The 25,321-nt window shown below is 35.9% G+C and overlaps 1 protein-coding gene across 3 annotated transcripts in view; it reads left to right on the forward strand.

Moving 5' to 3' along the window:
• LOC149067563 (endoplasmic reticulum metallopeptidase 1-like) overlaps positions 1–25,321 on the forward strand; it is a 226,376-nt gene that overhangs the window by 138,971 nt on the left and 62,084 nt on the right. For all 3 annotated transcript variants that reach the window (XR_016195341.1, XM_089252576.1, XM_089252577.1), the window contains exon 11: positions 22,330–22,526. Coding sequence is in view for 2 of the 3 variants with exons in the window: in XM_089252576.1 (XP_089108702.1) it covers positions 22,330–22,526 (197 nt within the window). In the remaining variant the exon portion in view is untranslated. The remainder of the gene's footprint in view (positions 1–22,329; positions 22,527–25,321) is intronic.

Here is a 25,321-nt window from a genome sequence, read left to right on the forward strand (position 1 = left end):
CAATTAAGGTTTCAGATAATGTTTTGAACACAATAGGTATATAATATGATGGAAAAACTTATTTTTAGCATAAATTACAAAATGTTTTATTTTTATAATATTGTAATCATTTAATTATTGTAATTAATTTATTACAATAATTAAAATAAAATATTAATTGTAATTTTAAATTTTGAAATTTTCAACTTTAAAAAAGTTTTAGAACAGCTAATATGTAGTTTTATGGTTTATTTATCTAAATCATAAAAGTATATAAAGCATTACCTATGTTCAATTTGCTAAGCGAAATAGAGCTGTTTATTCAAAATATGTGTGATGGGGCATAAAAGGGTTAGTTTTTTTACTTCAGAAACCAACTCTGTATTAAAACAGTCAAAAACTTATTGTCAATGCTGTAAAATAGTATTTTTTAACCTGATAGATATGTTAAACAACAAAACACCTACAAGATTCATTGAAAGACTGGTTATTTGTGAAGATGAAGATTACAAGGAAGAAAATTCATCCCTGCCCCGCGGTGACTCGAACCCTGGTCTCTCGCTTGCCGGACGAGTGCTCTACCATCTAAGCTATGGAAGCAGATAGAATATTTCAACCTCGGAGTGTATATATGTGTTGAAAGGCTCTGTGCATGGACGGTGGCAGCAATCAACCAATAGCTCCTGAATGACATAGGTCACCAGATGGCCACATGCATATAGAAATGTCCTCTCCACTTGCTAATACAAGATTCATTGAAAGACTGGTTATTTCTTGTAACAAGTGGAGTGGAAATTTCTATATGCACATGGCTATCTGGTGGCCTATGTCATTCACGAGCTATTGGTTGATTGCTGCCGCTGTCCATGTATGAAGCCTTTCAACATATATATATACACACCAAGGTTGAAATATTCTATCTGCTTTCATAACTTAGATGGTAGAGCACTCATCCAGCAAGCGAAAGACCAGTGTTTGAGTCTCCGTGGAGGCAGTGATGAATTTTCTTCCTTGTAATCTTCATCTCCACAAATAACCAGTCTTTCAAAGAATCTTGTATTAACAAGAGGAGAGGACATTTCTATATATAAACAAAACACCTACTTTTATATAGATTAAAGTGCTGTATATTTTGAATTGTAATTACTATGAAAATATATCTATTTTGATATTTTAAATTTTCGGAACTGCCCAACATTTTATTCCATATAAAAATTAAAGTGCAGTTTATAAAAGTTAATACACTAATTAAACTCATTTATTCTTGATTAAAAATTTCTTAGTTCAGGTTATATAAATCCAGAGTTTTAAAGAGTATATTTTCAAAGCAGAGCTGGCAGGACATGATAACTCAACGCATTGTTTTGCATGTTTAGATACAGTTTCAATTGGAAAACCATTGCATTATGAATGCTAGTAAATATATCATAGTCAAACTTAGTTATTCTTACTTTTGCACTAAGAATAAGTTACAGGAGTTTCTTAAGCATCATATACAATCAGCACTGCCAAATTAAAGGGTATTTTAGTCCTACAGTTTAGTTTTTTGGTTGCTAAATAGATTCTAATGATACACACAGGTGCAAGAACTGTGCCAATTGCGCCAAAACGGTTCTCTTGCTACATGGTGCGCCGAGGCGCAGAATCCCTTCGCATTTGCGGAAATTCTTGTTTGTGGTTCGCGGAGGTACCGCTAATTGGAAGAGTATGGAACAGATTGCCAACAGAACTCGTATGTTCATCCACATATCACAGATTTTGTCATTCTGTCAACGGTTTGGATCTTTCATCATTTTTAACGTGCTATGTATTTTAGTTCACATTGAGTTTTATTGGTGTATATAATATGTATTGTTTTAAGTATCAGTGTTTAACTAGGTAATTTAATAACAGGAATCAACATTACATATATGATGTAAAAGAACTTTTAAACACCTATCTGTGTGTGTTTCAAAAAGTGTAGATGTATATATCTATACACATATATAAGCAGTTGAAGAAATTTTTGAAGATCAAGAATCATCTTGAAGTGAAGAATATATCAAATCATTCTATAGTTTTTCCTCCAGCATTTATGCTATGCTTTATTCAAAATGTATATTTTATAAGAAAAAACATATATTTAAAGAATTTTTTTTTTTTTTTTTTTTTGGCCCGAAATATATACATACGGACACATGAATTCTGTATGTAAAGCATTATTTTGAATTTATAAATGCAAACTTCCAGCCGCATGTTTCTTTAATTTTTTTCTAAAACTAAAAAAAAACTGGGTTGTATTGAAGCTAATGTGCAGTAGAGTGTATATCAGGGCTGGACAAATCCCAGGCACCAGGTCACAATGACGACTAAAAAAATTGGTATTTTTGCTTAAAATTTTCTTTTAGTAGTTGCAAAAATTTAGTGCACTCCCAGTATTTTTGGTTAATCCAAACATTTGCAGACAACAAATTGAATAAAAACATCATCTAAATTTTTCACCAAAATATTTATTCATGAAAAATTCTAATTTTACATTTAATTTTTCGTTAAAGTTAAGATAATTCTCACACACACAGGCACAAAAGTTTGTTTAACATTCAAGTTTCAATTTACTCTACTCACAAGAAACGAAATTATACGTGGCTCATCAATAGAAATTTTTCACCAACTGTCTGGTTCTGTATCCCTATGTTTGATGTCAGTTCATTGATAATCTGTTGATCACGATCTTTATGTAGACTTTTGTAGCTTGTCAAAATTCATTGAAGTATATGAGACCTCATTTTCCATCATGCATAGCCGCACACAGCGAGAATACCATTGTTATGCATTTCAGGCAAGAATAAATTGCACTGTAGACTCTATCGCATCCCATGAAATGAGCGATCACAGTAGAAGAGAGAATCCAATAATCACCAACTTCGAGCAAGTTTTTGAAGCTATGTTGAGAGACAAGTCATCAGACACCAGGTTTTCCATTTCGTAGAGATCAACATACACTGCTCAAAACAATTAGGGGAGCACATGGTTTTAACAAAATTACGCAAAGATGTATACCGATAAGTAACATAAAATGAATCATCCATAATTTAAATCCTAGCAGGAAACGGAAGAAGAAAACTTCATATGCAAATCAAAGTTCATGACGTCAAATACCAGAAAAAGGAGATAAGGGCAGAAATCGGGATGTTGCAGAAACGTCTGTTTTACTGCCGTAACTGTAAAATTCGATTGCGCTGTATTTTTTTTTTGAGACAAGGTGACTTGAGGATGTCTCAACAACATAATTTACCGGAATCCATGGCATGGCGTGTTATAGGCAGACTGGAACCCAGGCAAACACAACGTAGTGTCGCGGACGCTGTTGGAGTCGCCAGAAGTGTTGTTGCAAGGCTGTGGAATCGATTCCAAGAAACAGGAAATGTTAGACGTCGACCAGGGCAAGGTCGGCCACGCACCACTACAGCAACTGATGACCAGTATATACGGTTAACAGCCCGTCGAAACAGAACAGAGAATGCTACGCAGCTGCAAAGACAGTTGCTCTTGGCAACAGGACGAAGGGTGTCCAGCCAAACAGTACGTAATCAGCTTCATGAGGGAGGGCTCTTTGCACGTAGGCCAATGGTCTGCATTCCGTTGACCCCACGCCACCGTGCGGCCCGAAGAAGATGGGCTGCTGAACATCGAGATTGGGAGCAACATGATTGGAGCCAAGTGCTGTTTACAGACGAGTCCCGATTCAGTCTGGAGTGTGACACCCGACGTGTTCTGGTATGGAGGGACAGGGGCACTCGAAATAAGGTCACAATACAGACGAGCTGGTTGGATGGTATGGGGTGGAATCAGCATAGGCGGACGTACGGACCTGCATATCATTCGGAATGGCATTTTGACGGCCCGAAGGTATGCAGCCGAGATACTGCGACCTCATGTCATCCCTTACGCTGGAGCCATTGGAGATACCTTTGTTTTCCAGGATGATAATGCCCGACCGCATAGAGCTCGTCTGGTGGAGAACATGCTTGAAGCTGAAACAATACAGCGTATGGAATGGCCAGTGTGCTCTCCTGACCTGAATCCAATCGAGCATGTTTGGGACATGCTCGGACGACGCATTGCTGCGCGACCAAGGCCGCCTGTTACTGTCCGAGACTTGCAGATTGCACTTCTTGAGGAGTGGAACAGTATTCCCCAAAGTCTGATCGATAACCTCATCGCATCCATGGCAAACAGGTGTGCCGCAGTCTTAGCTGTTCGAGGAGACCACACTTCCTATTAAAACTCACGCATCATGTCTAAACAGTACTTTTTTTTATCGTTTACATGTAACCAAATTGTTGCCCTAAATCATCTTTTCATGTTTTTTCCACATTTTCAAAGAATTAAAGCTTAATTCCAAATTTTTTTACGTCTTTTTTCTGTATTGCGCATTGATACGCGTGTACTATCCATTGTATGCCAATACGTGGCTGTCTCGCACGGTTTTCTTCACTTTTTTGCTTGCTCCCCTAATTGTTTTGAGCAGTGTATGATGCAGGAATTCACTCAGTTTAGCGCTTACAGCAGATAAAGTGTGAATCAGACATCTACGGAATGTACCAACTAGAACATATTACAGATTTAATATCTGCCAGACCAGCTGGTGATGAGTAAGTGCCCACAAGCATTAAATGTTAAGACTAGAGCATGTTAGTTCAAGAAATTAGCTGCAACAAGTGTAACATGACAAACCAGGATCTTTCACTAATCTTAATTCTTCAAATCCTAAATCTTTGTTTAGACCCCAGGGTTCATTTAGCTACCAGAAACCACCCGAGGTACCCACTGGCAAAGTGGTTTGGGCCAGTTAATTTGATTAGTCTGACAGTCTGGGTGGAGTGTCTTAGCTGTCGGACGAGAACAGGACCAGAGATCAGGCTGCCAATGTCCTGCATAAATTCTGGTTTACACCAATGTGATGGATCTTGGAGGTTCGTCTTGTTACTTTCTCTTTCCTTGAGTCGTTTCGTGGCGCATTGGTTGGAACCACGCCAGGTCATCGACAAACTTGGAATTATTTTTTCAGAGAAATGAATTATTTGTGCAATATAGAATGTTAGTGTTTTGCAAAATATATATTAGTTGCAATATTGGAGTCTTGCAAAAAGTGTTGTACATATATGTGCAATAATTTACCTTCACGCTGTTGGTAGGTCGCAAACCACTTTGCGGTAAAATAACTTCATGAAACTCCTCATGATGCAGTGAGCCTAAAATTGTTTTCCCTGGGCAGGTCTCCAATTGTTAGTAATTGTTTTGCCATATGTAATCAGTGATATATTATTTTTTGCAATATTATTTTCCTTCTATAATAATATGTAAATGAGTGCCATAGATTCGTCCTGGGGATTGGTTCCTGTCATGATGCATGATGGGAGTGCTATCAGATATATACTGGATACACAGTGAGATGCATCACTGATTCCAGCTCTTTCGAAACAGTTGTCTTATAATAAAGGTGTTTCGCCCTGTTGAGGCGTGTGCCAGGTGATCTCTCACTCATAGTGATGTGCACTGAAAGTTGAAGGGCTTGCCTTTGCACCGCTTGGGTCTCGTCATCTGTTCTATGGTTTGACCGGTAGCTTGGCCAGATAACTCCTAATCTGATTCAACATTGTCTTGGTTCTGTCATCTACTCCATGGATTGATCGTAGCCTCTGGAATTCCCTTGATATCAGCGCAGGGCCGTCATTTCAACTTTTTCTGGGGGTGGCAAAGAACATGTACTTAATGTATGTATATATATTTGTGTGTATATATACTATTTTTAATGTATTTTCAAAAGCTAGGCCCCTCCTGACCCCCAAATGATGGGCCTGGATATCAGCCTGATCTTGTCTCCTACTCTATGGTTGACCGGTAGCTTGATCGGGTACAACTTGGTGAGATTCGATGCTATCCTGGCTCTAGCGTTTCTCCGACTGTTTGGCTTACAATGAACTAAATGACTTCCTGTCAAGAACATCCCTGGACTATCTCTAATCTGACTGTGGTCCCACTGATGTTGGACTGTGATACGGATGATGTGAGCGTGAAAAGTGTTTTTTCGGTCATCTTGGCAAATTGTGAGATGGTTCCAAGTACAGACCTGCCAACTCTCCCGATTTTTCATCCTTCCTCCCGCTCTCTGGATTTGTTCAAATTTCTCCGGATTTTGGCAGAAAATTCGATTTTACACGAGCTTTCACGTTTTCGTGGCGTCAATTATTACCGTCGTCGTTAGGGAAAACACCTATAGAGGACAGCCGTGGTCATTTCCATCGAGCAGCCTTAAAAAGTCTCTGTGACCGCATTTAAGCAACTGGCAAAGAAGCGACTTCGTTTTTGTAGCGTTTATCGGCAATCATTTATCAGGAGCATGACCTTGGGGTCCGAAATTCCTGTATAATTGTTATTGTATTCCATTAACAGCCGTGCGGTAAACACGTTTTTTCGTCGGCAGCTTTGTAATTTGAGTTTTTTTTAAATTATTTCTTCTGATTAAACGTGTTCAGAAAGAAAATATAAAACTTTAAGCTATAATACAGCTAAAATATAAAGCTTTTAAGAGTTCATATACCCAAGATAGAATCACTGATAGCATTCACAAAAGGAAATACATATTTTATGAACAGTATGTAGATGTGATTTCTCTATTCTGCACGGAAAGAATGACATGGAATTATATTCTCCTCAGGGGCAATGCAGAACCTGCCTTGGGGAGGGGGAAATGTAACTTTTTCTTAATTGATTAAAAAAAAAAAAATTTCGAATTTTTTAGGGGAGAATTTCTGGATTTCAAAAGTTGGCATGTCTGCAATTATCAATTTAATTAATTTGTTTGAGAACAAAAAATTAACTTACTGTGATAACCAAGTGTCTGAAAAGTGTTTTAATATTTAATAGAATAAATGTTGTTTTTTTTTTTAAAGAAAAACTTTTTTTATTGTTGTCATCTGTTCAACGAGTAATACTGTATTCAATATAACAATTGAACCGGGAATCGCAAAAGGTATGTTGCACAAGTAGTAGTGAAAAACAGTCATGAGCCATATATAATCAGCAGTGAAACAAAGAAATCTTCGAACTAGTGCATAGTTTCCCAAACTTTTCGTTCCGTTGCCCCCTTTTCCAAAAAGTTTTTCTTCTCATTGCCTCCCAACTTTATTTAACCCATAGGATCCTATAATAAATGCTAAGCTTCTACCGCCCCATGGATCCTTCCATCGTCCACTTTGGGAAACACTAGATTGGTTGATTGTCTGAACCCCTCCATCTTCACATGAAGAAATATGACATCACAAAGAAATCTACGTATTCAAACATCATACAAAAATAATCAAAATTACACAACATCAAAATGGCAACATTCAACAATACTTGACAAACTGGCCAGGTCTGCCAAACAATGCTGAGTAAAAGTATTACATGGCGAAAACAATACAAAGGCCATATTTCCCTAGTGGATGCCTGCAGTCATCCACCAGCTAAGCAATGTATTTATATTATTTTTCATAATTCAACAGTAATATTGGTGATCGCCGATCAAGTAGTCAATTGCAACCAAATTGAGGCCGCTCCTCAGACCCGGGTCACCCTACACTGGGTGGAACAGATACTGTTACATAGTCAAATTGCAGGCTGATAGCAGCACAAAATGTTTAGAATTTATAGCAACATATCTGCCAACATGAAAGAGGGTCACTGTGCCCTGAAAAAGTCAAAAGAAGCATTATTTTGTACCTTTTTCTTCTGTAAAAAAAATTTTAAAGCTTAAAAAGTTTTTCTAGCATTTCCTTTTTTTAGCGATTTGTTCAGCCCTACTTTGTACAAATAAGAATAGAATTAGAACAATGCTTGATGATGGTGTAGAAAATTATGGTAGGAGTATGCATGTTTTCTTTTTAAGTGCTCAATAAAACCCTCCATTATTAATAACATCCTTGTGATGTCTTCAATTTATTTGTTAAAATGTCATTTCTTCATGTTTATATATAATTTTTCTTTAGATAAAAGACTGATAAAAGCTTTCACGGTTTAAGTTATTATGAACACTTTTCTGCCAAACAGTATAGTGAGGTTAGAATTTAACTGTATTGTGGGATGCTGCTATCTGTGAACAATTTGTAAAAGCAATAAAAAGGCAGCTAAGAATATCTTCACAACTCATAAAATGAAGTGAAATCTGGAGTGAAGAAAGAGCAAAGCCTTATCGAGCTCTTAAAAGGAAGGAAAGGGGGAGAGAGGACATTAAAAAAAGAAAACCAAAAGTCCTGACCAGGTGTCTACTATAATGGGAAAAATCACAAAATACAAAAAAGGTCAGGAAATAAGAGAGATTTTATCCCAGAACACCACAAATTCAGACTTCCTGATAGATATTTGGGATCATGCAGTGGTGGTCAGCTAAAAAAGATATTTTCCGTTTTTCAATGAAAAACATTGCAACTAGCAGCAAAAACAACCACGCTTTCTATTGTTGGTTGCCATTATGGCAAATCTTTACTAAATATTTCATTTTTCAAGTCAAAGAGCTGTTCTGCCAAAGAACGAGTGTTAAATTGTCAATGATGCCAAATAAGTGATTTGTAAGGGTCAGGAAAAATCTTTAATTGTCAGGGGAAAAATTTTTACTAAAAAAGGCTGAAAAATCAGCGAAAATAACCCATTTTTCTTTTAAAACGTGGAAATTTTTGACATCAAACTTGGAAAATCATTATGTTTGTCGTCTGATCAAAAAAATGTTGATCATGAACGTAAATTATGATCCAATAACATCATAAATATTGATAATCTGTAAATCTCGCAGTGAGCACAAAACCGTAGAAACTGCAGAGAAGAAACAATGATTTAGTGACTCTGTGTATAAGAGCAGTATGTTGTCACCTTATCATAACTGCATAAAAAGTGTTTTTGAAAATGTAAAATCATAACTGTGCATCATTGAAATATATTTTTTATGCATAGATATCAGGAAAGTTCAGTTGCGAGATAATTTTGTAAGTTGACTTTAGTGAGCAATGCCAGATGAAGCATGTGTATATTATGATTTTTCATGTGGGAATTTTTGTTTGAAAATGGTGAGTGGTAAGAAAAACTGTTTTCAATCTAGATTTTCAAATGGAAACTAGATGTCACAATTTTTTATATTGTCATTGTTTTGGTGCAGTTTGACCAAATTGGTCCTTGCGCCAATATGTTCAAAATCTAATCTAATATAGATGTCACAATGGAAACAACAGTGTAGGCTTAAATCTTATGGACATTGAAATCAGTGATGTCCCACTCATCCTGTAATAATTCAAGGATGTTGGAGAAATTTTTAAGGTAATGTCTTCCGACAGTGATATTGCAGAAAATCCCACATTTATTTAGTAGTTGTTACCTGCGGCTTCACTTGCATGGATTTGGTAATCTGAAATTACTCTGCAATGATTCTCCCATATAACATTTGAACCCCTCATGACCCCCTTGGGGGATGAATTTTCTGAAATCCCATCTTTGTGGGCATCTACATTATAGTAAATATAATTCTGACAAAAACTATAAATTTCATATTTATGGCTTCAACAATTTCAGCTCAGTGATGATTGCTTCATGTAACCTTTGAATCCCCCTCCCAGGGGGTTGAATTTTGAAAAGTCACTTGGCAGTGAGTCTCTCTATTACAATACAAAAATACTGGCAAAATTTCATATTTATTTCGACACGATTTATCTATATCAGCGGTTCTGAACCGGTGCTCCTTGTGCACTCTCCAGGGGCTCCGTGGCTGCTCGAGGAAAATAGAAAGAAAAACAGTAAAATTTAAAAAAATAATTATAAATATTTTTAACCGTTTGAGTCCCAAGCAGCGCGATCGTGCTGTTGGGATTTTATGTCAAGAAAACCCAGTACATTTCGAACATTGTGGACAACTGACGGTGTGTTACCGATTGTTGAAGTCGCGCGCTCAGATTTACTGAAGCAAGTACATCACACAGCTCCTTCTAATGTAAATAGTAAATTTTACAATAGGTAAGATAATACTATAATAATGCAATAATACATTACAAAATAAAATTTTTTATTTCATTGTTATCTTCTCAATAATTTTTATCGAACAAAACTTGAAATATTTATAAATTTACAGTACGCATAATACAGATGTATTTTATAAAATAACGAATTACAAATTAACAATATTTTTGTGTTATGAACAAACAATTTAAACTACAATAAATGTGACGGAGCAATGAGAAAAAGACGAAAATCGTGTTACCTAACAAATACAAGAAGTGCTATTGCTCCGATTTGGATACAACAATGTAAAATAAACAAAGCACTATCGCACCGCTTGGTATTTCTCGACATAAAATAAAACAAGCGCTATCGCGCTGCTTGGGTCTTTTCGTACTCATTTCGAGAAAGCTCAGTTGCGCTGTTGGGGATTCTTCAACAGTGTTTTTTCAATACCCCCTGGGACTCAAAAGGTTAAATACTGTAGTAAAAATAAATCTGTAACTTTGATGAATAATTAAAAAATTGGCCTACGGGGCTCCGCCATAGAACTTTTTTACTTAAAAGGGCTCCGCGAGTCAAAAAGGTTGAGAACCGCTGATTTATATGACACCCTCTCCTTTTATTGAACCCCCTTAGAGGTCAAATTTCATAAAACCCCTTCTTACTTAGTTTTTATGTCATGAAATAAAAGTTCTGACCAAATTTCATGATTATAGATTCAGCAGTTTCGGCTACACATGATTCCTCTATGTTACCTATGAACCCAAACAGGCTTCCTCAAACAAATTTTGAGAAACCCTTTCTTAGTTTTTACGTCATGAAATAAAATTTCTGACCAAATTTCACAAATATAGATTCAGCAGTTTTGGTTTGACATGATTTCTCTTTGTTGCTTTTGAACCCCTTTATGACCCTCTTAGGGGTTGAATTCCAAAGAAAAAACCCATTTAGTTAGTCTTCATCATGAAGCAAAATTTCTGACCAAATTTCATGAATATAGCTTCAGAGCGGTTTTGGCTCGACATGATTTCTCTGTTACCTTTGAACCCCTTTATGACCCACTTTGGGGTCGAATTTCAAAAAACTTTTTTTAGTGAGTCTTTACATCATGAATTACAACTATTGACCATATTTTATTTTTATAGTTTCAGATGTTTTGGCTCAGCGATGATGAATCAGTCAGTTAGGACATGTTATTTTATACAAGTTATATAGAGATTGTATACCATTTTTCCATCAGGTGTATTTGAAAAGCACAAATGGGTGTATAAGAAATTCAATAATTTATAATCTACATTTATAATGTTATTTTGATAGTAATTATAGTTAATATAATTAATTTTAATAATTTTATAATTAATTGATGTTAAAGTTTTAAAAGTTTGGAAAAGTTAGGGAAATTTTTTTACCAAAATGAGTATGAACCCTGCAAATAACAAGTGTTAACTCATGCAAACATTGTGCCAGTTTTCCCTTTTTTTTTCTCTCATTTTGTATCTGAGCATGTATCTGATAGCTAAGAATCCAGCTGCATCATAAAAATTGAAAGGGAAAAAATTAATGATAAATATTTATCCATCATCTCAGTTTCTCACTCCTGAGTTGGAGCATAAATAGCAGCATCTCTTTAGTGCCGCTGTGGTGGTTGAGTGGTCATAATGACGGACTCACATCGCGAGGATCCGGGTTCGAACCCCACCGTCACCATAGTGGTGGTCGGCTGAAGTTGGTTTCCCGTGGTTCCCAACTTCGAGGCGCAAATGTGAGCCGATCTCCCCATTAAAAAATCTCGCTACAGAGAGCAACAGGCCTACAACGATTAATTATTCAATCATTACACTTCACTCATAGTTACAAAAACCGGTGGCAGATGGCAACACTACACATAACAAGCATTACACTGAAACAAACTTTGCGTCAGGTTTCACTACACTTACACACACATTCCCGCATGTACCAATTCGTTAGAGGTTCTGCAGAGGAATATGGACGAGGTACATGTGTATTTTAGTAGTAGTAGTAGCATCTCTTGAGTACATAACACTGATGTGTTATTAGAGGTTTTAGGATTTAAAGATCAGCTCACTCCTTGAAAAAAAATTTCGCCTAGAAATATACTACTCATTATAAAGAAAGCTAGTGCCATGACAACTGCATAAACACATGCAGAGTTGTCAACTGTTACAGATTGTCTGTAGTTTCTACGGACAGCCACAATAAACTACAGAGCTACGGGAGATACTCTCATTACTATGGACATCGATTTCTTTCAAAAAATTGTTCTTTGAGTTTCTTGCGGTATTTTACTTATTTTTATTTTCCATTTTTAAATCATATCTATCTTTACCATAACTATGGATTTGTATACGCATGTGAGAGAGTTTGAAAGATAAATTCGGAGTAAAAAGAGGCTGTGATTGAATTGCTGTATCGATCGCCATGTACAACACAAACGTTATATGCATGTACATGATTTTTGGCATGTTTTAGAGGAAGATCACCGGGGAAATTTTTTTTTTATTTTAAGAAGATCATGTCTTTTTTTTTGAGACAACCGTTGCAAGGTCATAGCTGCCAAGTCTCCCGAATTTTTCGGGAATCTCCCGAATTTTAGCTTCATCGCTCGATCTCCCGAAAAGTTCTTAAATCTCCCGAATTTTTACGAAAATCACAAAAATCCCTAATTGTCCCTAAAAATTCCCTACTTCATTAAAAAAAAATCCCCACTTATGAAAACAATCCCTAAGGAATTTCTTGTGGGGCATGAAGCCTCTTTTTTTCCCTTTCGAAATGACGTCACACGCTCGTAAATGGGGAAATTCCCTTTTTAAGGAAGTTTTACAAACCCTCTGATGGTAACAAGAAAGTTGTTTGTCTTATCGTGCAGGGAAATGGCTTAGCAGCCAATAGTCCTGGATAATAATTGAAGATTATGGTGATGCACATGTGGTCAAAATTTCTTTTGTTGAAGTTACGTACGTGCGATATAACAAAGCATGAATAATGATAAGCAAAAACATATTTAATCAATTTTAAAGATACTTATTCCGATGAATTTCCTTTCATCAAACGTTCCAGAAGAGGGCCGACTTTTCCTTTTTGTACAAGTTGTGTTACGGACATAAACATCGGGCATGGAAAGACTGCCATCATCACTCATGTGAAATGAAAAAAAAAAGCATCGAGCAAGTGTCACAAAAAGTCAGTGTTCTTCAAAAATTGACGGTGTTTTCCTTCATCTTCCGATGATTTTGGTGTCATTCGCGCAGAATGTTTGTTCACAGCGTTTCTGATTGAACACAATATTTATTTTTACATCATTGAAGTTTTGGCCTCCAATTTCACTTGTTTTTTGCGTAGGAATTTTATTCCCAAGGGTTTAACTTCCATGTGTGTAAAATCCCTATTTTAATTTGACTTCAGTTTTTGAGTAGGGATTTTATTCCCTACGCTTTAACTTTTATGTTTGGAAAATCCCTATTTTATTTGGAAAAATCCCTATTGCATTTATTAGGGAGTGGTTTTAGCATAAAATACGGGTGTGCGCAAAAATCTCCCGAATTTTCATTTTCAAAAGTTGGCAGCTATGCAAGGTGTTAAAATAGCACTGCTTAATGTAAATGTTATGTAAATACCTTTTCTATGCTGTACGTAAATATCATTGATTCTTTGAGAGCTTTTCTGCCAGGAAACAGTAAATTCAACTAGAAGAAACAGAGCTAAAGCTGAAGGAAGGGGCTTTTTTTTTAACTAAACATTTGCACCCATTGTAGAAAGTATTGCAAGCAACTCCACATATACGAGGATCCTAGTGGCTACTAAAAACCATATCCATTATGAACTGGATATGGAAATTTTTGTGAACAAGGGAGAAGGGTGCACCTTGTGATCTCCTACAAGGCCTAGGAGGGTAATTGTTGATGTTATGGAATGCAATTTCCGTGTTGAGCTCAGCGCCCTCATGCAGTAATGTGGACTATTTGTCAGTTGCTATTTGGTGGTTGTACCGTACGCACGTTTGTATCTTTGTTAATCCCGCTTTACTTTATTATGTGTAGTAAATGTTTATATTATACGTAATGCGTGCCTATGGATTCTTTCACCGATGTTCATAGGTTATGGGCCCAGGCACACACCCATAGACCTTGGTGAAAGCGAGGATTCGTTTTTGAGATAAGAAACAACGTGCTAACGAAAGAGATGACGGCGGTTACATTCGGGAGGATCGAAGCAATAGGAAAAAGCAATTACGAGACATGGCATATACAGATGAAAGCTTTACTAGTGAAAAACAATGAATGGATATACGTCACGGGTGAACGGCCTACTGAGGGAACAGAAATCTCAAGATGGGAAAATGGCGATGATAAGGCGAAAGCAGACATTATTCTTTCAATTCAGCCGTCGGAGTTGAAACAAGTAAAGAAATGCGAAACCGCAAAGGAAATATGGCAGAAGCTCGAGAACATTTATAAGTCGAAAGGTCCTGCTCGTAAAGCAACTCTTCTGAAGTCGTTACTACATCTAAAAATGAAACCAGAATCAGATGTTCAAGACCATCTGCGGAACTTTTTTGATGTTGTTGATCGACTCGAGGAACTGGACATACATATCGACGACGATTTGCTGACTATCATGCTGTTGTATAGTCTTCCGGAGAACTTCGAGAACTTTCGTTGTGCAATCGAATCATGAGACGACCTTCCGAAACCAGATGCATTACGGATAAAAATTTCCGAAGAGTTCGTTCGTGGTGTTAGCAATCAACGTCAAAGTGATGGTGCTTTTTCGGTACATACCAAGAAGAAATCGTTCACGAAAAGAAAGCAGTTTCAGTGCTTCCGGTGTAACAAGGTAGGCCATAAAATTTCGGAATGCTATTTGAATAATGATAAAAAGAAAGAGCTATCGAAACCGGCAGTGGTTCTGATGACAGATAGATTGGAAACTAATACGGTAGGCTCTATTGAAACTGATCTATGGTGTTTGGATAGTGGCTGTACGAGTCATATGTGCAAGGATCAGAAGAAATTTGGCAATTTGGAAACTTCGACGATAAGCAAGGTGAAACTGGCGGATAGTGGACATACTCAAGTACTTGGAAAAGGCAAGGTGGATATCAAGACAAAAATCAACGGTCGTGATGGTGAGGCATATATGGAAAGCGCATTTTATGTTCCCGACCTGCGTACAAATTTGATGTCTGTGGCTAAAGTTTGTGACAAGAACTTTACTGTGACTTTCAGCAAGGAGAAAGCCGTCTTATGGAATGCTAGTTCTAAAACGTGTATCATCGCTGACAGAATTGGGGACTTGTATTTCCTACAGAGTAGTGAAATGGCAACTACAGCAAGTGAATCCTTCGACACGCGAACAAAAGGGAAAGTGGATCCCACGAGATGGCATGAAAGAATGGGTCATCTAAATGTTCGTGATATCGAGAGGGCTGTAAATCGCGTTCAGTCAGTGGTTTGGTCAACGTGAATTTTCCGGACGATTTTGTGTGTGAAACCTGCATTGAAGGAAAGCTGAGCCGAACATCGTTTCCGAACCGTGCCGTGAGATGTTCAAAGAAGCTTGGGATCGTTCATTCGGATATTTGTGGTCCTATGCGAACACAATCAAAAGGTAAAGCTTCTTATTTCATAACTTTCATTGACGATCATTCGCGTTGGTGTGAGGTTAGATTTTTGAAACATAAAAGCGAGGCGCTTGCTGCTTTCAAATCGGTTAAAGCATTGATGGAAAAGAAAACTGGTTGTAAAATTAAGGTGTTGTTGCAATCAGATAACGGTGGTGAATATTTAAGTGAGGAATTCAATAACTATTTGAAGAGTGAAGGAATTACTAGGAGATTAGGTGTTAAAAATACTCCTGAGCAAAATGGAGTTTCTGAGAGGAAAAATCTCACGCTTTTAGACATGGCTCGATGTTCTTTGATTCAATCGAAGTTGCCTACTTCTTTTTGGGCTGAAGCCATATTAACGGCAAATTATATCAGAAACAGATGTCCTTCAAGTACTCTTGATTACAAGATGCCATTTGAAATTTGGAATGGCCGAATTCCTAATGTGAGCTATTTCAAAGTATTCGGCTGCAATGCATATGTTTGGAATAATAATAAAAGTAGGGGTAAATTTGAAGCTCGTGCGAAACCAGGTGTATTCGTTGGATACTCTGAAGAATCAAAAGCTTTTCGTATTTGGCTAACTGATGAAAAACGAATGGAAGTATTTAGAAGTGCCAAGTTTTTGGAGACTTTTACAGGCATCGCTGGTGAGCGATTCGAGGACTTTGAACCCGAAAATCAGTCAAAATCCGAAAATCGTGAAATTGAAGTACCGCTAATCCAGGTCAACCCCGATGATAGTGTTTGCGAAGAATCTGAAGATTCCAATGTAGACACGAGTGCTGACAGGACTGTAACCAGCAGTTCAACGAGGCATGGCAGAGGACGACCGAAGATTATTCATACCGGTTCAAGAGGACGCCCTCGGAAGCAGTATCAAATAGTGGATTGTGATACAGCTCAGACAGCCAAGATATCTGTTGACTCAGCGCTATCTTCTTCGAACTCAAGAGAATGGAAAAATGCATTAGCTGAAGAACTGAAGTGTATTTTAAAAAATGATACATGGGTAATAGTTGATCGACCTGAGAACTGTAATATAATAGGTAGTGGATTTGTGTTATCAAATAAGTATAATGCTGATGGGTCTTTAAATCGTAGAAAAGCTAGGCTAGTTGCTCAAGGTTTTAATCAAAAACCTGGTGTAGATTTTGGCGAAACGTTTGCACCTGTTGCTCTTATCAGATTGTTAACGGCTCTAGCTATAAAAATGAATGTAAATGTGCATCATTTCGATATTACAACTGCATTTCTAAATGGTATTCTTGAAGGAAATATTTTTATGGAATTTCCTAAATATTTGAGTGACATATTATGTGATATTGTTTATGCTGAAAAGGATCATGATTTAGTGGCGAAAGCTAAAAATATGTTGAACGAATTATCAAGTGGTAACAAAGTATGTAAATTGGTCAAAACATTATATGGTTTGAAACAGTCTGGGCGACGCTGGTTCTTGAAACTTGATCAAATTTTGAAATGTTTTGGTTTTGATAATACTGTTACAGATCCTTGTGTATATTTTATGTCACGTAAAGGTAAGTTAACTATTTTAACTGTATATGTGGATGATATTCTGGTATTTTCTCAAGATTGGGATACAATTTTTAAATTGAATGAGCATTTGAAAAGAGAATTATCTGTTAAATACATGGGACTAGTTAAACATTGTCTTGGTGTGGAGTTCAATCAGAAAAATGGAAAAATTTCAATGAGTCAATCTGGTTATATTAGAGATCTTTTAGATCGTTTTAACATGGTTGATTGTAATCCTGTTTCAACTCCAATAGACATTAGACCATAGACAAAGCTCAAAAAAGTCTGATGGTAATGAAGAAATTGATTTTCCCTACAGAGAATTAGTTGGGGCTTTGATGTATTTAGCTGTTTGTACTAGACCAGATATTGCTCACGCAGTCAGTAACCTAAGTCAATATTTAACATGTTTTGATAACTCTCACTGTATTGCTGCAAAACGTGTATTGAGATATTTGAAGAAAACAATTAATTATGGTTTAATTTTTGAATGTTCCAATGATTATTTATATGGTTATACAGATGCAGATTGGGGAAATGATAATAATGATCGTAAATCTTATACTGGATATTGTTTTGTACTAAATAGAACTGTAATTTCATGGGAATCCCGTAAGCAAAAGACTGTTGCGTTAAGTTCATCTGAAGCAGAATACATGGCACTCACAGAAGGAGTTGAGGAAGCCATTTATTTACAAAAAGTGATTTCAGAGTTAGGAATACATGATATATGTGAAACTAAAATATTTGTTGATAATCGTAGTTCCATAAAGTTGGCTGAAAACTCTGTGTATCATAGTCGTACTAAACATATCGATATTCGACATAATTTTGTTAGAGATGCTTTAAATGAAAATATTATATCATTAGAATATGTGTCCATGACTAAGATGGGAGGTGATATTTTAACCAAAGGTCTCTCACAATGTAAACATGTCAACTGTCTGAAATTGCTTGGTGTATGTAATGTTTCTGAATTATAATTTTTTGTAAGCAATCAAAATTTGCATTCAGGGGGAGTGTTGATGTTATGGAATGCAATTTCCGTATTGAGCTCAGCGCCCTCATGTGGTAATGTAAACTATTTGTCAGTTGCTATTTGGCGGTTGTACCATACGCACGTTTGTATCTTTGTTAATCCCGCTTTACTTTATTATGTGTAGTAAATGTTTATATTATACATAATGCGTGTCTATGGATTCTTTCACAGACGTTCATAGTAATAACTATATCTTATACGAAAAAAAGAGGAGTATGTCTGGTCCAAACTTAGCTTCAAAATAAGCAAAAATAAATTTAGATGATGAAGAAAACTGATAACACACAAATCAAAATTCTGATAACTATAAACAAAGTTTTTCCATGTGATGATATAGGTCTGTTCTCTGTTCTGCACTTTGGCAAAAGTGATAACAATACAATACTTGTATTATCTGTGATTGATTTCAAGAAGCGGCATCTACCATACCTTTATTCCTGCTTTAATAAATTATGTTTTATAAAGTTTTTGAGACTTCTCAAGTTTCATATTTTTGCAATCAAAAATCCATTAGGTGCATACTCTTACCCTCCTTTCCCACTGACAGAATATTGCTCTTCCAGTTTTTTACACACTTGAGCCTGCTTATGCAGAGGTGCAAAACCTATTTTGGATATGAATGAATATTTGAATCAAATGAAATACGAGTATATTGAAACATTGTTTTATACTTTGTGTTTTTGAATAAATAAATATCTCTGGATAACTGAAATAAGGGGCTTTGAAGTTTATAAAGGGCTGAAAATTTTAGAAATTTATTTATTTCATTTATAAAATTTTAAAAGTTAGCTGAAAAAAATTATTTACACTCTATTTTTATAGGTTGTCAACCTTGTCTAAACCTTTTTAGCCAATAGTATTTTTGAAAATACATTTAAAAAAATCGTTTTGACTGTTTTCCATACTGGACAATGTACCCATGATTGACATTGTCCAGTATGATTAGTCAGTTATAACTTGTCCAGGCTTTAAATGAATGACAGTTTTTGATAGTTTTAAAAAGTGGTTTAGACTGTTACATCAAAAACCTTGAATACTGCTTTTTAATATTAAATTTTTCTATTGAAAATAGCATTTGATGATTGCATGTTATATTTTATAAATGGCAATATTATGCCAGGGACAAAAACTTGAAGTCTGGAAAAAATACTATCACAAGAAACACTGTGGTTGAGGAAACCACCCTTGGAATCACTTAAGCGAAGAGAGATTATGCAAAATCATTGTCTCCGCCATTCCCTGTTTAATGGCAGCTAGTGTTATGGGCACAGTAGCCCAGGTCAATAAGATACTTTCCTAAAGTACCAAAGGATGTTATACATGTAAGAGGTGTCATGAGTGTGATACCCAGTTTGCCCTTGACTAGGGATACAACAAATGGCGACATGACCACAGAAAAAGATTGCTACCACAGGGAGTCCCACACTGAGGGGTTAGCTCACCAACCTCTTGATGAGTATAAAAAAGGCTGCCTTTCGGAATCAGCAATAAATAGTAGGTCCAGGTCTAATTAGCCTCCATGTGCAGAAAATGACCATGGAGTGACAAAAAAATGATCAATAGCCAGTGTTACATGCTAGGTTCGAAATGCATACTTTTAATATGTTTCTGAACAGAAAATCAGAAAATTTATCTTTGACCTTGAGAAAAGGTGACTGCATATGCAGGGTTACTGTTATAAAGGGGTTGTAGTTGAAAAATGAAACTATTTTTGGATAATAAGTTTTAATAAACCAATTGTAAACACATAAAAGATTTTTATTAAATGTATTGAACTGTGCACATAATATTCTTTTTACTCAATCTTGTGTCCACATGTATATATATATTTTTTTCATGCAAAACTAATTTGTTTGGTTTCTATCATTTTGATACATTGAAACCTCCCAACAATGCCCACAACAGGAATGAGAAAATGTGGTGATTGTGTGTGTGTGTGTGTGTGTGTGCGCGCGCACACGTCTGAGAGAGAGAGAAAAAAAAAAAAAACCACATGAGGCACAGCGATAGAAGGAGGCGCCAAACTGGTAAAGAGGATTTTGTGTCTGTGAAATTTCAAACTATAACTATTTGATGGAATGATTCGGTGATAAAAAAATCACCCTTTTCCTTCAGTTGGGTTTCTAAAAAATCGGTCCCTTTCATTTGACACCAATGGCCTTAGATGCAGTTTATATGTTGAAGGGACACCAAAACTATGTCTTGCACAGATAGAAATTTTTTCTCGACCCAGCCTCCTTTGATGCAAGGTCAAACCTATACATAATTTTATGTTTGTAGGGTTCAAGGAAGAAAAACTCTTTCAGAGCAAATATTGAGGACTATTTTTCTTATGATATGCATCTTTTTTCTTTAATTTTCATAGCCAAAAGTTGCTGTTATTCACAAATCCTTGTTTGGAGGTTTAAATTTAATGGTAATTCAATGGGATGCATTGTATTCAAAGAAAATGTGACCATTGTTCTGAGATGACTGTTATGGGAGGTTTCACTGTATTGTGTAATACCCTAAAGTTACATGATAGGTAGGACCAACGATAACCACATAAGTCAGAGTAAGATTTTGCATACAAATACATATAAATATTGGTTAATTAGGACCAAAAGTTAGGAAAATGTATATTTTCCTTCATATTGTGGGTGTACCACCATGGTACTTTTCTATAAATTCATAAAATTTAACTTGCCTTGTTGAGTGATTCTTAAACAAAAACCCAAATTCCTTCAAATAGATATGCAAAACGAAAAATTCACATGTTAAACACTTAATATTTTGATGACACCCCGGGCTGCAATTAGAAAAAAATTATTCTGTCACCCAAGGCCAGCAATCATTGTAGCCCCCCTCCACTTTCTAATGGAAAAAGAGTAAACTCTGCACCCAGGGCATGTAGGCCCCCCCGCCCTCCTTTAGTTGTAGCCATGATTACACCTCAGTCTATTGAAAGACATAAGATGCATGTGTTTTGAAGTGAAAACAACTTTTACACATGAGTTAACGTTTATTTAAATTTTCAGGCACAAAGTTGCATTGTAATAATGATGACAGAGTTGCATTGTCTGTAAGCATCACATCGAATGGTTTTTTAATGGTAACAACATTTGACTTCAGGTATGAAATTGTGACCTTTTCTGCTAACATGGCAGACAGCATACAGACCTCCCAACTCTCCAAATTTTTTGCTCTTTTTCCAGCTCTCCAGATTTGTTAAAAATTTCTTTTGATTTTAGCAGAAAATTAGATTTGGAAGAAATTTTTTTTTATTTCTTTTAGATTGAAATTTTTTAGATTTTCCCTAAGCCTTTATGATGTCATGACATCAATAGCTGCGGTAGCCATTGGGGAAAACGCTTGGAGAGGGCAACCATAGTTTGTGGAACCTACCTACTCGGTTTGAAGACCACTTCTGTCGAGTAGTCGTCAAAAATGTCTTGGTGACCGCATTCAAACAAACTAACAACGATGTAACTTTGTTTACTTGGCATTTATTGGCAACCATTTATCACGGGATGGTCTTGGTTGCCGACATCATTCTGCTCATGGGCTACCCAGCACTAGCCTGGGAGAGGGGACACTTTTTTTCAATTGATTGTACTTTTTCTTTAAAAATTATCACAATTTTTTTGATCGGGTCTGCAGGGGTACCCCCACCTTTTGGGAGAATTCTCTGGATTCCAAAAGTTGGCATGTCTGTGTGTAGGTTCTCATCATGGCCATAAAATGACAAATATATGTTATGCAAAAGTACCGTTGCCAGATTTTCAAGTAAATTGCAGGGTTTTTTCTGAGAAAATTTCAGGATTTTTACCTTTTGAGGGTTGGCAGGTCTGCAGCATACGAGCCTTGGAATTACGTCTTTATATGCTCATGCATCCCGAAAATCAGCATAGTTTCATTATAAATGGTGTTCACAGATCGATAAAACAATTCTTTACTTGATTATTACTTAATAATCTCTACTATCTCAGCAATAATCCCATTATTATCCTTGAATTTCAGAAATCTGCATTTTTCACACAAAATCTCTCGCATAACTCTGAGTATTATTGCATATGTTTATCCTTCATAATTTTTTTTTTTAAATTTAGTGTATGTGTGTTAATTTTTATTCATCATAACTCTCCCTCACTTTTTACCAAAGCATACACAGAGGACATTTTGGAACAAGACAGAGGGTATTTTGAAAGATAGTGGATATTGGGTTGCTCCTTTGGATTTTAATGGACCAAAACTTTTACATAACTATATACCAGGAATGAAAAGCTCGCACATTGTGGATTGTGAGTCTAATCTTGCATGCGGTATGCCATTCTACATGCCTGTGTTGTCTCTCTTGAGGTACTTCTTTTTCAATCAAATATTAAAAATTTTATGATATTGTGTGTGTATATGCTATATTGGTTGTCATGCCATTATGTTATTAATTTTTCTAATTTTCAGCAGATGTGCATTAATCCCCATAACAGTTTACCCCATAAAACATACAATTTTTTTTCCCTACAAATATGGATATGAATGGATGCTGTGTTAGCATATTTTTAAATTGCATAATACATCAATGCAGTACTTTACTTAATTAGAGTGGATTTTTTTTAATTAGGTACAATAACTAATTGGTGATTGTATGGTATACAGTTTCCTTTACTTTACTATAATCTATAAATTGATAAAATCTTGCTTAGCAAAGTTGAATAGTTGTTACGTTGAATTTCAGTACCAATTCCCTCAATTTGGTGAGATTTTATAAACCCCTGAACACACTTGTAAAATTTCAGCAGCTTTCGAAAAATGACACAGATAAGGAATCAACTCTTTCTAGATAAAAGAAGAAAAATATTGTACATTTACACAGCCATGTATTTTGTATTGAAATTAACAATAAAAGATGCACTTTCTAATTTATCAAAAAACGTTTGAAAATAAATTAGTATAATGGGTTTTTCTTTGATCACACATTTCCCATGTATATTTAAATATACCCTGGACCTAGAGGGTTAACTACTTCACATTGACAGTAAAATATTTTGCCTTAACTGTATTTCATCTTTAATTAGAATCATTGCAGTTCTTTCATGTGTATACAAGTATGTTTTATCAGAAGACCATTTGACCATTGCAAAAAAATAAATCACCATGAAATGATCAGGGAAGTTAGCGAGGGTGCAGTCTAGCAGAGAAGCTAAGACTTTCCTATGAAAATCAACACAAAAATGTCAACCAGTTAGAATTTCATCACCAGAACATCTGAACAGGATTATTTTGTTCACAATTGCAATAGCAACATCAGTAGTTGTTTATTTTGACACTGCTTTCCATCCTCTTCCAGGACAAACTGTAAGCAAGCCAGTTTCTTAAAATATGAATCATGCCTTTCAAAAAATTCAGTGATAGAGGGCTTTTGCGTAGATTGTGCCTGTTTCTAAACTCATGAACAGTGGCCGCTGCATTGCACTAGTCGAGATAGACCAATTTCACAAGTACTTGTTGTGGTAATGCAAAATGCATGTTGAGTTGAGTTGTTTTGCAGAATGTCTTTCAAAGCTTTACCCATAAATGTAAACTGGCAATGTTTATGTATTTATTTAAAACAAAGCAACAGGTTGAAACCAAATTACAGCTTGCAGTAAAAACATTAAATTAGCATAGAATATGAATTACAAATAAATGATAAAATACATGATTTACAATTAAAGTAACAAAAATTACACAAAATACAAAAACTCTGTTCAAAGATATATACAACACAATTGCAACTAAATATCTTCTAAAGTTGAATAAAAGATGAATGAAAAATATCCACATCTTGAGGAAGCTCATTATAAAATTCAGAAAATCTGTTTACAGCACAGTATTTACTAATAGTAGGCAGAGATAGACTTGAAAGTCTGATGGGGGGGCAATGCCACCCACTGTCCCCCCCCCCATATCTTTGCCCATGGTATTATTATAGGTGTTGTAGTAGTATTGGATGACTTGACAGCAAATAAGCAACTAGGTCTTGTATTGGGGCACTTTATATTAAAACACATTTCATTAAGAATGGATATGCAATTAATTAGGATTTCTGAGAACTAATTTTCATGTTTTGAGAGAAAGGTTAGCAATCTCCAATATTTTTTCAAGTCTTGTTCAGAAATGTCTATACTCTAATGTTAAGCTGCTGCTTCTCAATATAACAATAATCCCTCTACAGCAATATTTTTCCACAGTACCGTCATATCGAGATTTGTGGTACATAATTTAAAAAAAATTATTAGATAGTTCTAATTTTAACTTTTAGACAATAAATTTGACAACAATTTAGACTAAAGGTCTTGCTTTGAAAAAAAAAACCATTGTAGTTGACTTTAGCATACAAATGACATCTAGGCAGCAATCATTCAATGTTTGAAACAGTAAAGGCGCGTATACATTATCACTCAGATCATGCAATGTAAGCAATTCGTGATTGATTGTTCAGTAATTAGTAGAATATTGTGAATGATTCTTGAACTGGACCCTCCTGGAATCGGTTTTTTCAAAGAACAGGAAGGAAGGAAAGAAACACAGGAAGTTTGTGTAAACACGAATGGATTAGAACTGCTGCAGGGGGTCGTACGGTGCAAGATTGGCATGCTAGTGTATACGTGTCTTAATATGAAACTGAAAAATTGCGAAAATATCAAATGGCAACACCAAGTTTTTTGTATTGGAATGTGATCTCCATACTGAAAAACACTAAATAGCGTTGGAATGGCACCTGTAGCACGAAAATCCCCGGAGCTAGGCAAGGAAAAAGTAAAAAGGACTTTGCCGTGCACCAGAGCATTAATGTTCATTTCATTCGTCACACCGTTTCTTCGGCTGAGATCCCAGCCTGATTAGTCCTCCACAAGGTCATGTGGAAAATTTGTAAAACACAATAAAATGCTTTATTTTACGCTGCTTCTCTGTCCTTATTGGTTGTCCTCACTTTTAGCCTATCTACCGCCGGTGATTTTCATGCTACAGTTGCCGTTCGAATGCTATTTAGGGTTTTTCACAATGGAGATCACATTCCAATACAAAAAACTTGGTGTTGCCATTTGATATTTTCGAAATTTTCTCACTGTAACCGTAACTGTTAGAGTGACACTGTTGTTTTCCATATCATT

This window comes from Pholcus phalangioides, unplaced genomic scaffold (assembly GCF_987345545.1).
Source record: "Pholcus phalangioides strain wild (caught in Gottingen) unplaced genomic scaffold, Ppha-v1.0 ptg000029l_1, whole genome shotgun sequence".
NCBI classification, from domain to species: domain Eukaryota; kingdom Metazoa; phylum Arthropoda; class Arachnida; order Araneae; family Pholcidae; genus Pholcus; species Pholcus phalangioides.